A 12,222-nucleotide genomic window follows, 5' to 3' on the forward strand; every position below is an offset into this window, starting at 1 on the left:
TTAACTCTTTCTTTGATGTACATTTCCATGAATTTTAACACATGTGAAAATTTGTTTAACCACCACTACAATCAGGATACAGAATATTTCCATCCCCCAAAAAACTCCTGGTACTGTTCCTTTATGTCACACCCTTTTCTCCTTCCACCTCCTGGTAGCCACTGATCTCTTCTCCATTTTTATAATTTTGTGGTTTTTGAAAATGTCATAAAATGGAATCATAATACAGTAGTCCCCAACCTTTTTGGCACCAGGGGCTGGTTTTGTGGAAGACAGTTATTCCACGTATGGTGGGAGTGCGGGGGATGGTTTCGGGATGATTCAAGGACATTACCTTATTGTGCACTTTATTTCTATTATTATTACATTATAATATATAGTGAAAAAATTAAACAACTCACCATAATGCAGAATCAGTGGGAGCCCTTAGCTTGTTTTTTTTTTTTTTCCTGAGCTTGTTTTCACTTGCCACTCCTGATAGGGGTTTTTTTTGTTTTTGTTTTTGTTTTTTTGCGGTACGCGGGCCTCTCACTGTTGTGGCCTCTCCCATTGCGGAGCACAGGCTCCGAACGCGCAGGCTCAGCGGCCATGGCTCACGGGCCCAGCCGCTCTGCGGCATGTGGGATCTTCCCGGACCGGGGCACGAACCCGTGTCCCCTGCATCGGCAGGCAGACTCTCAACCACTGCGCCACCAGGGAAGCCACCTGATAGGGTTTTGATGAGTCTGCAAGCAATTGACTTGTTATGGTCTCTGTGCAGTCACATCTCTCTGCTAATGATGATGTCTATTTGCAGCTGCTCCCCAGTGCTAGCATCACTGCCTCAGCTCCACCTTAGATCAACATGGTTATAAACAGGTCTTCTAGCTTCACATCCAGTCTTTTCCCCCTAAACCAAGTTTTTTTTGCTAACATTTAAAAACACTTAGTACTTACATTAAGTGTATGACTGCTTATTGCTTTGTTCCTTACTTACTTGAATAAAAAAGTAGAAATTACTGTGAATCCTACTAACAATTTTAATGATTTATAGAACTGTGATAAACTTTTATTAGATTCTAATGTAACGTTTTATTTTATGTTATTTTATTTTATTTTATTTATCTTTTAAAAATTTATTTATTCATTTTTGGCTGTGTTGGGTCTTCGTTTCTGTGCGAGGGCTTTCTCTAGTTGCGGCAAGCAGGGGCCACTCTTCATCGTGGTGCGTGGGCCTCACTATCGTGGCCTCTCTTGTTGCGGAGCACAGGCTCCAGACACGCAGGCTCAGTAGTTGTGGCTTACGGGCCTAGTTGCTCCGCGGCATGTGGGATCTTCCCAGAGCAGGGCTCGACCCGTGTCCCCTGCATTGGCAGGCAGATTCTCAACCACTGCGCCACCAGGGAAGCCCTAATGTAACATTTTATTATAAGACTGTATATATACATAGAGATGAATAAATAAACAGGATAAAACAGACTAGAAAGTGTTATGAGAAAAGGTCTCAAATTTAGGGAGAAGTTTTTTTTTTCCAACTTTTTTTTCTTTTCCATTAACATCATAGCTCTCCTTTATCACTGTCTATATGTAGATTTTTAATTTTTTTTTTCTTTTTCCACAATCTACCTAAACTAATCTTTTTTACCTTTTAGTTATTTCAAGTGCCATTGGAAGAGGAAGGACAACGAGGTGGGCCTATCCTTGCACCAGAAGAGATTAAGACTATTTTTGGTAGTATTCCAGATATCTTTGATGTACACACTAAGATAAAGGTAAATTTGTATGTGTTAGTGTGGTAATAATTCTTTTTACATTGTGTATATTTACTACGATTTTTCAGGTAATTCTGACTAGCTAAATAAGTTTTGTATTTAAAATTTCTTAATCCATCATTTATTCCTTTGAATCATTTGTCCCTTTGCTCCAGTGCCTTATTAATATTTGCTGTTTGCCTGTTTTTTGATTTTGATTAATTTGAAAATAAGGAATTTAGACCTTATGAAGTCTTTTCTATAGAGACATGTGTTTGCTAGTACTATTTTTCTTATTTTCCTGCTGTTGTTCATCTTAAGTTGTGTGTTTTTGTTTTGCTTTGGTTTGTTTGGAAAACTGTGAAGTTGGAAGGAACTCGAGATCATTTCTTTCATTTCTCTATCTGTATGGTCAGATAAATGCGAAAACCGTGTAAGACAATGCTATCCTCTTTTTAATGATTTTCCCTTGATGAAGGGTCCATGAATTCCAGGTATCAATCTCTCATAGTAATGTAATTTGGGGGCAGGTTTAGCTGAACTCTTAAAAGTAGTTTAGCATTATTTCCTCTCAGTTTTCCTATGTGATGCCTGAGCAAAATTTATCAGTTTTCCTCTCAAAACAACCCATATTAATGTTTATTCCAGCTTTGTGCAGTGGCAATATCATAGCCAATGAGGTTTATCTGAGGTGTGCTGTTATTGCTAATTGAAAACTTTTCCCTAAATGTTTATTCTATATTACAATAAAAAGATCAATCTGAATTACAGAATGTTTTCAAACAAATACATTAACTTACTTTTGATTTTACTGCATGTTGTGGACAAAAATATAAAAGATCTATAAGTTAATAAAAATGCAATTTATCAAGTGCTTTTATTTTGTATTTTATCAAAACCCTTGACCACATTTTACTTATTTCTAGATTTACAAGTAATTTTGAAGGAGTCTTTCTTTTCTTAAAAAGCTAGAGAATCTCAGGCTAGTTTCTCCTTATTTCCAGTTAGGATTCTGAATATTTGAAGAGTAAAATTTTCTTGGAATGGTTTTTTTTCTTTCTTTTTTTTTTTTCATAAGAAACACTGAGAGGCATAAAGGTAGAGTGGAAAGGCAAGCAGGTTTTCATCTTGGTGTTTTACTCCTGATTTGTGGATCACTTTGTGTTAGTCATTTAGCCAGTCTGGGTGTGCAAGTTCCCATACAGTATAAAATGTTACATACTTTTTATGTGTGTAGGATCATAATCTCAATTCAGCAAATCATGTTCTCTGATTGACTGGATCTTTTTTTTAAAAAAAAAAATTTCTTTTTTACTAGATGAAAGAGTCTTTAAATTCTGTAGTGCTTTACAGTTTTCAAAAGTTTCATATACATAATTTCATATAATCCCATAATAACCCTCTTTTTCCACACTACCCTTATATTGCCCTCCTCGCTTCCATCTTCCCACCAGTAACCACTAGTTTGTTCTCTATATCTGTGAGTCTGCTTTTTTGTTTGATTCAGTAGTGAGTCACTGGAGCTTTGAAAACGAGGGTCACCCTTTAGTTTTCTAATGTGTAACAATTTTTTAAGCTTTTATAAACTTGGATTACCAGTATTTCAACTAGTAGTTGTTTTTTAGCTTATTTCAGGTTTGTCATATGTTTAAAATTTTAAAGCCTATGTTTTTTTCTACAGTGATGGCAATGTATGCTGTCAAACATTTATTTGTAAAATAAAGGAGAAAAGGAAAAAGGAGTAGAAAAAACCTATAATCCCATAACCCAAATACTCCTAAAATTTTGTTGTATTTTCTTTCTGTTTTTTTATGCATAACATTTTTTTCTTCCTTTGAATGTAGCCCACCATTTATCAAGTATTGTCACATCTATTGAACATTACCAAGAAGTTGATATTATAATTGTCCACATTTTACAGATGTGAAACTGCTACATACAGAGATTAAATAATTTTTCTAAAGTCAGTCATATAATAAATGCTGGACACTGAATTTGAACCCTTTTTTGTCCAACTGTTCTCCTAAACCTTAATGTTGTCTTGCCCCCCCTTCTAATGAGATAAAATTGACATATAACATTGTATTAGTTTTAGGTGTACAACATAATGGATTGATATATGTATGTATTCCAAAATGGTCACCACAATAAGTTTAGTTAACATCTGCCACCACACATAGTTTTTTTTTTTCTTCCTTTGTGATAAGAACTTTTAAGATCTACTCTCTTAGCAACTTTCAGATATACAAAACAGTATTGTTAACTACAGTCACCATGCTCTACATTACAGCCTAAGGACTTATTTTTGTTATAACTGGAAGTTTGCACCTTTTGACCACCTTTACGCATTTCACCCACCCTCCTCCCCCTGCCTCTGGCAGCTACCAATCTGTTCTCTGTATCTATGAGGTTTTTTTTTTTAAAGATTCCACATGTAAGTGAGATCATATAGTATTTGTTTTCTCTGACTTATCTCACGTAGCATAATGCCCTCAAGGTCCATCCATGTTGTCACAGATGGCAGGATAACCTTCTTTTCATGGCTGAATAATATTTCATTGTATATACCACATTTTCTTTATCCATTAATTCATTTATGGACACTTAGTTTCTTTCCATGTCCTGACTATTACTAATGCAGTATTGCTTCTTGATTATCATGCTGTAGATTTATTCTTTTAATATGTAAATGAATAAACCGTGTAAATGTGGCTTAAGTTTATACAGTTTTTCATATCATCTTACTGGTATGGTATTCCTGAGAAGCACTGGTATCTGTATCTTATAGCATTGCATAGTGGTTTCAGATATGGACTGTGGAATAAAGTAGATTTTGGTTTGAAGTAAGGTAACTTTAATTGCTTCAGTTTTCTTATCTGTAAAATGGGGATAGTATATCTGAATCATGGGTGGTTGTGAAATTTTTATTCTCAGTTTTTACATTTTTATAAGTCACTATAAGCATAGTGCCTAACACTGAGCATTCAATAAATAACAATAGCAAATCATATTACCAATAAACTAAATTCAGAAGGCAAGTAAACTAATGTTTAGATGTTTTGTGAAGGACTAAAATCATTTTTTACCCACTGTGTTTACAACCACTGTCTGGTACTTGGATTTCTATCAGTAAATATTTGCTGAACATTGGTCATGCTACTTTTAAATGTCCAAATCAGGACTGGAACTTAGTGTATCTTGTCATCCTAGATATCATGTGGATACCTTTAGCCTTATTCTTAATTTGCCTCCAACTTTTAGCATGCTAATATTTAGATTAATATGAGATTTTTTTTTTTTTCTCTCAACCACTGCCCCACCAGGGAAGCCCTAAGTTGAGAATTCTTGAGATTGTTATGAACACCTCTTTTCCTCTTTGTGAATTTTTCCTTTTCAGGGCTAGTCACCATTGGTCCTTGATGTGCAAATGACTGCTTTTGTATGGAACTATGATGAAACAAAAGAGAAAGGAAAGGGTTGGAGGGAAAATGTTTTCTTTCTGTGTTTATGCTTTGTTATTTGTTAATTTAGTGTAAGTCCTAAGGTACCTTGTACTTGTTTCAGGAACAGGTGTGTACTGGGAAATCTGCTAATTTGGTGTATTGTGAGCTAAGCAACAGAGAAACCCATCTTGTATAAAAATAGATGGTAACAGGACAGAAGAAATATTAGCGAGGAAGAAGAGAAGGAAGGAGCTTAGCTTTCTTAATCCCATCTGCTTAAAAAACTTCCTCTACTTTTGCAATACGCTTTGGGAACTATGCTCTATGTCTTAGAACTATAGAGTTCTTCTTTCTTATGGCCAGGAGGTAACTTTGGGAGCATCCGATGGAGAATTGTGTAATGGACAAGGAGGAGACATGTCCCAGGGTCTGTCCGAAACTGAGTCAAGCATATTCCTACAGAAACATTGTAAGAAATGGTGGCATTCTCTTTGGAGCTCGCCTGCCCACCTGACTCCCCGTTTCTGATGGGGAGAACTGTGGTATAGATCAAGTAGAATGACATAGAATCAGGAGTCAGACAAACCTAAGTATGAATACTGGTTCACAACTGTGTGATTTGGGACAAATTAATGTCTCTAAGCCTTAGTTTCTTTACTTAGTCCCTGAGCTAACAGTTGATTAGGGCAGAGATCTTTATTTAATCAACAAGCACGAGGATTTAAAGGTTAACCAGAAACAGTAGACTATTTTTTGAATCCCCTAGGGATTATTTTGCTTTCTGGTAACAATATTCTTATATAAGTATATGCAGCCATCCTGTAATTTTTACACTTTAAAAATGTACCACTAGATTATATTGGCAGAGCTATAAGTTTTTTTTTTTTTTTTTGCATCACAGTTTTCCAAATATCTCCCTTATTTATATTAAATACATAGGAAAATATAGTTAATAATAGCTTATTGATCACTACTATAGGGTTAGGGTTAGGGTTTCTTCTAAGTGCTATACAAGTATTAACTAATTTAATCCTTCATGAGATAGGAGTCATTACTGTCCTCATTTTTCATAATAGAAAATTGAGGCACTTTAAGGTTAAGTAATTTGCCTAACAGCACAAAACTAACAGGCTCTAGAACCAGTATTTAAAACTAACTAGTCAGTGCCAGAATTCACTACATTATATTGTTCCAAGATTAGTCTTATTTATAATCTTTTTCTTTTGTTTCTTTCAAGTGCAGTTTTAAACAGTTAAATCTTAGTTCTTGACTCTGTGAGCTGTTAAATTATTCTTGCTTGAGTTCATCTTTTTGCTATTGGAAGTAAATTTTTTCCCTTTTGGCTTTTCTGAATCTGCAGAATATAGGGTAGTGGTTCTTAAATTATTTGGTCTCAGGGTCCCTTTTCATTCCTAAAAATGACTGAGGAACTTATGTTTATATGTTTTTTTTTTTTTTTTTTTTTTTGCGGTACGCGGGCCTCTCACTGTTGTGGCCTCTCCTGTTGTGGAGCACAGGCTCCGGACACGCAGGCTCAGCGGCCATGGCTCATAGGCCCAGCCGCTCCGCGGCATGTGGGATCTTCCTGGACCGGGGCACAAACCTGTGTCCCCTGCATCGGCAGGTGGACTCTCAACCACTGCGCCACCAGGGAAGCCCTATATGGGTTTTATCTATTGGTATTAACTGTTTTTGAAATTAAAACAAAAATTTAATAGTATTTTTAAAGATGCCTCAGTTTTTTTTTAACAGCTTTATTGAGGTACATTTTACATCTTTAAATTCAACCTTTTTAAAATATATGATTCGGGCCTCCCTGGTGGCGCAAGTGGTTGAGAGTCCGCCTGCCGATGCAGGGGATACGGGTTCGTGCCCCGGTCTGGGAGGATCCCATATGCCGCGGAGCGGCTGGGCCCGTGAGCCATGGCCGCTGAGCCTGCGCGGCCGGAGCCTGCGCGGCCGGAGCCTGTGCTCCGCAACGGGGGAGGCCACAACAGTGAGAGGCCCGCATACCGCAAAAAAAATAAATAAATAAATAAATAAATAATAATAAAAATAAAATATATGATTCATTGATTTTAATAACTTCACCAAGTCATGCAACCACCACCATAAATCCATTTTAGAGCATTTCACCTTCCCCATTAAGATCCTTCATACCCATTTGTAGTTAAACTCCATTCCTAGCCCCTGGTCCAGGCAACCACTAATCTACTTTATTATGAATTTGCCTTTTCTAGACACTTCATATAAATGTGAATATATCATATGTGGTGTCTTATGTCTGGCTTCTTTCACTTAGCATATTTTTGAATTTCATCTATGATTTAGTATGTTAGTAGTTTGTTCCTTTGTGTGGCCGGATAATAGTCTATTAATACGGCCATCCTACATTTCTTTATCCGTTCACCAACTGATGGAAATTTAGCTTGTTTTCAGTTTTTGGCTGTTATGAATAATGTTGATATGAACATTATGTGCAAATCTTCGTTTGGGCATGCTTTCATTCTCTTCCATAGATACTTAGGAGTAGTAGAATTGTTAGGTCATATTGGTAGTCTTATATTTAAAATTTTTGAGAAACTGCCAGGTTTTTACATAATTTTATATTCTCACCAGTAATCTGTAAGAGTTCAGATTTCTACACATTCTTTCCAATACTTATCCTTTTTCTTTTATAGCCATTCTGGGATGTGAAGTGATTTTGATTTACATTTCCCTAATGATTAATGATGTTGAGCATCTTTTCATGTGCTTGTTAGCCATTCATACATTACCTTTGTGAAATGTGTGCTTAGATCTGGTGCCTATTTTTTGGTTGGGTTGTTTGTTGCCTTACTGAGTTGTAAGAGTTCTCTGTAAACTATAGATACAAGTCCTTTATCAGCCATGTGTTTTGCAGATATTTCCTCCCAGCCTGTCGTTGCTTGTCATTTCATTTATTTAGTGGTGTCTTTTGAAATACCAAAATTTTTAATTTTGATGAAGTCCTATTTATCCATTTTTTAAAATGTAATGTGCTTTTGGTGTCATATCTGAGAAATTTTTTCCTAACCCAAGGTTTTGAACATTTTCTCCTATATTTTCTTCTAGAGGTTGTATTGTTTTAGCTCTTACAATTAGGTCTAGAACCAATCTTGAGTTCATTTTTGGCTGAGATGAGGGTTTAAGTTCATCTTTTTTGTGTGTGGATATCCAATTTTAAAAACGTACATTAATTTAAAGTAATAATGACTCATTATATGATAGCATAAATAACATGTTCTTTTTGAAAAATAACTAATTTCCAAAACAGAAATAGTGAGGAGTGATGTTTATGTTTTTTTTTTCTGTCTGGCTTAATAGAAGACTATTTCTCCTGCCTACTTCTTAATTCATTCTGTTGCAGTATCACACATCATATGTATATAGCCTCTAGAAAACTCTGTTGTATCCTTATGAGAGAATTAGAATAAAAAAGTCAAATAATGCCTTAGTATTGTAATAAAAATAGTTTAATCTCATGGATCCCACTAAAAAAGTGTGTTTGGGGGGGTCTGCATATAACACTTTGAAAAGCTCTTGTATAAGTTTATTGATTAATTTCTACTTTAAAGTCACTTGTAGGATTTCAGTTAGGGCGTGTCATTTCTTGGTATCTCATTTTATCATCTGATTTGTGCTTTATTTTATTATCCTAGAAAGCTTTTAAGTATCTTCTAAATTTTTGCAAATATGTAGTATTTTAGGATGATGATTGAGAAATTTTATAGGCCAGGGATTAGCAAACTATAGTCAGTGGACCAAATCCAGCCAATTTAGGATTTTGGTAAAGTTTTGCTTGTTTTGGTAAGGAAAGTTTTATTGATACACAGCAACACACAATCATTTATGTATTATCTATGGCTCCTTCCACTCTACAAGGACAGAGTTGAGGATGTGTGACAAAAACCATGTGGCCTGCAAGCCTTAAAATACTTACCTTCTGGCCCTTTAAGTAAAATTTGCTGACCCCGTTATAGATTACAGTTTCTAATGGCTGATGTTTCAGCAGCAAGATCAAAAGTAGTTTTCTATAATTAATTAATTCTATAATTAATCACACCATCAGCTTTATAGTTAATAATTAGAAAAGATACTGAACTACCACATCATACTGGGAAGTTAGACTTAGTCTTTTTTTTTTTAAATAAATTTATTTATTTTTATTTATTTGTTTTTGCCTGCGTTGGGTCTTTGCTGCCGTGCATGGGCTTTTTCCTAGTTGCAGCAAGTGGGGGCTACTCTTCGTTGCGGTGCACGGGCTTCTCATTGAGGTGGCTTCTCTTGTTGCAGAGCATGGGCCCTAGGTGCGTGGGCTTCAGTAGTTGTGGTGCGCGGGCTCAGTAGTTGTGGCCCACGGGCTTAGTTGCTCCACGGTATGTGGGATCTTCCCGGACTAGGGCTTGAACCCTTGTCCCCTGTATTGGCAGGTGGATTCTTAACCACTGTGCCGCCCAGGGAAGTCCCTAGACTTAAGTCTTATTGACTTGACATTCTTTATATTTTCTTAATTATTTTTCAAAGGATATTTTCCCCGTAGTCAAAAAGTTAATTTCTTGTTGAGGAGAAAGAATGTTATTAATTGTTATACACATCAAATTAAGGTACATTGTAAAGTGCATCTTTCAAATGAATATCTTAAATATAAAAAGATGTTAAAGGGATTGTCAAAATCAATCTCCTTGTCCCGTTTTGTGTTTTTTCAGGATGATCTTGAAGACCTTATTGTTAATTGGGATGAGAGCAAAAGTATTGGTGATATCTTTCTTAAATATGTAAGTATTTTATTTCCTTTTTAAGTTTTCAGATTAAAGTATCATCTCAACAAGGACTGGCAGGGAATGAAAGTTACCTGTTTAAATGTGAGAGCTTTTTAAACACTTTGACATAGTTGTGTTTGTAAAATATATTGGAAGTGTTCTTGTCTTCTGAAACATGCCTTCTATATATACAGTCTAACACTTTCTTGATAGCTCAAGGTCATCATTAGGAATACTAATTGTTGTATTGTGCTACAAACATTTTACTGTATATCATGTTATTTGCCTCTTATAAATAGCCACAGATTAATGATTTTTTTGAAATTTTCAGTAATCGAGTTTTAGTCATTTCTTTCCTTAGTTGATAGCAGTTTTTATTGTCTTTGTGTCTGCATAAAAGTTTCTAATGAACTGTTTCTTCTCCAAGATAAGAACAACATAGTTTATCAAATAAAGTATATTAATTTTGGATGAGATGCTGTGAATAGGATTTATAAATTTCTTTCAGTCTCTTTGGATATGATTTATAAGTTTCACTGCCTTGGATTCTTGCCCATTTACTTTTGTTTTCCGAGGTCTCCTAACTAATCTTTACCCTATATCCCTTAGATTTTTTTTTCTCGTTGGTTGAGAATTCCAACTATGCAAATTATTGTCCCATATCTTTTTGATACCTGTTAGTCTCAATTAGTCAAGACATTTTCCTTTTTTTAATTTTCATTTTACCTAAAAATTACCCAGTACAGTTGGTCTTTTAATGGTGGTTTGGATCCTTCAGTAGATAATAGCATGTTCTTGGATTCTGCATAGATCAACTATAATTACTATATTCTGAACTTATAGAAGTTTTAAAACTTTGTCATGTTTATATCAATACTATAAGCTTTAATATACTTATTTTTCTTTTTGAGTCTTTATTTGCTTTTCAGGCTTTAGGCTCTGGGTACCTATTGATGTATTTTGTTTAGCAGTTAACTCAGTAGTTAGTGAAAAGTTTATAAAATAAATTCCTGTATTTAACTTGAGAAGAAACTTATTTTAAACTTTTATTTTGGGTCCAGTATGTCAGATTTTGACTATTGATTATTCAACTTTAAGTTTCATTGACTAAGGGTAACATCCATTACCAATTAATGTGTTTTTTTTTTTTAATTGTTGCTAGTCAAAAGATTTGGTAAAAACGTACCCTCCCTTTGTGAACTTCTTTGAAATGAGCAAGGAAACAATTATTAAATGTGAAAAACAGAAACCAAGATTTCATGCTTTTCTGAAGGTAATGTGCATTTCTTTCAAATAAAAATCTAAGGAGTTCATTAAAATTATATTTTTAGTAAAAATGTATCCATGTAAGAACACCTGAATGTTATCTGTTAACTTTAGCTTTACCTGAGAGTGGCAGTGATGTTTGGCTTCACAAGTTTTGACATGCTACAAGCAGGATCCAAGAGGCAACTGAATGAATATGAATGTTGTCTGTGTTCTTTTTTTTTTTTTAATTTATGCATGTTTTAGTTCTCAAACACCTAAAAATTTTCCAGTGAGTTTTGTTTTGCTTTTAATGATTTTTTTTCTTACCAGTGCCTTACTTTGTTTATCCAAATGGTATCAGCATAATTAATATTTTAAATTTGTTTTTTTTCTTTTGAATGGTGTAGATGTAAGAGAAACTCAAATGAAATGTATAAGAGTGCTTAGAGAACTCACTCTCTGTTTAAGGTGTTAGTCCTTGGCTTGCCAGGAGGCCATTTCAGGCCTTGGGGGATTATTTAGCCACAGTAATCTGCCAGAGAACAACTGCCACCCTACTTCTCCTGTTAGTTCTTATCAGGGCACAAATGATAAAAGTGTAATCTAATAAATGTAATGTCTAATCTTTGCAGAAAACCTTTTAAATAATTATTGAATAAATTAATTCCTTTCAGATAAACCAAGCTAAACCAGAATGTGGGCGGCAAAGCCTTGTTGAACTTCTCATCCGACCAGTACAGAGGTTACCCAGTGTTGCATTACTTTTAAATGGTACTTGTCTGATCTGTTTCCAGACAACTTTGGATGCTTCTATGGAATTGTTTTGTTCTAAAAAATTTGAAAATTTTCTCATTTTCAAAATGCTCTTAGGTTTCAGCTTTAAAGCTTATATCTTTTACATAGGAAATATCTTTATGGATAATCTGAATAATCACTGGTGCTACAAAAATTCACTCTGGCCTAAAATGCTTTATTTGTTGTGATGTCAATTATATTGACTGATATTGTACTTTTTGTCTC

General features: G+C 34.8%; 1 protein-coding gene and 1 non-coding gene across 2 annotated transcripts in view; both read left to right on the forward strand.

The window, feature by feature from the left end:
- Positions 1-12,222, forward strand: part of ECT2 (epithelial cell transforming 2) — a 62,114-nt gene that overhangs the window by 20,790 nt on the left and 29,102 nt on the right. The window contains 4 exon segments of the mRNA XM_060099142.1: positions 1,632-1,751; positions 9,901-9,969; positions 11,117-11,227; positions 11,877-11,973. Of these exon segments, the coding sequence (XP_059955125.1) occupies positions 1,632-1,751; positions 9,901-9,969; positions 11,117-11,227; positions 11,877-11,973 (397 nt within the window).
- On the forward strand, positions 2,377-2,517 carry LOC132491498 (U4 spliceosomal RNA). Its single transcript, XR_009532710.1, has one exon. It is a non-coding gene; the product is annotated as a U4 spliceosomal RNA (small nuclear RNA).

The sequence above is a fragment of the Mesoplodon densirostris genome, chromosome 5 (assembly GCF_025265405.1).
Source record: "Mesoplodon densirostris isolate mMesDen1 chromosome 5, mMesDen1 primary haplotype, whole genome shotgun sequence".
Taxonomy (NCBI): Eukaryota; Metazoa; Chordata; class Mammalia; order Artiodactyla; family Ziphiidae; genus Mesoplodon; species Mesoplodon densirostris.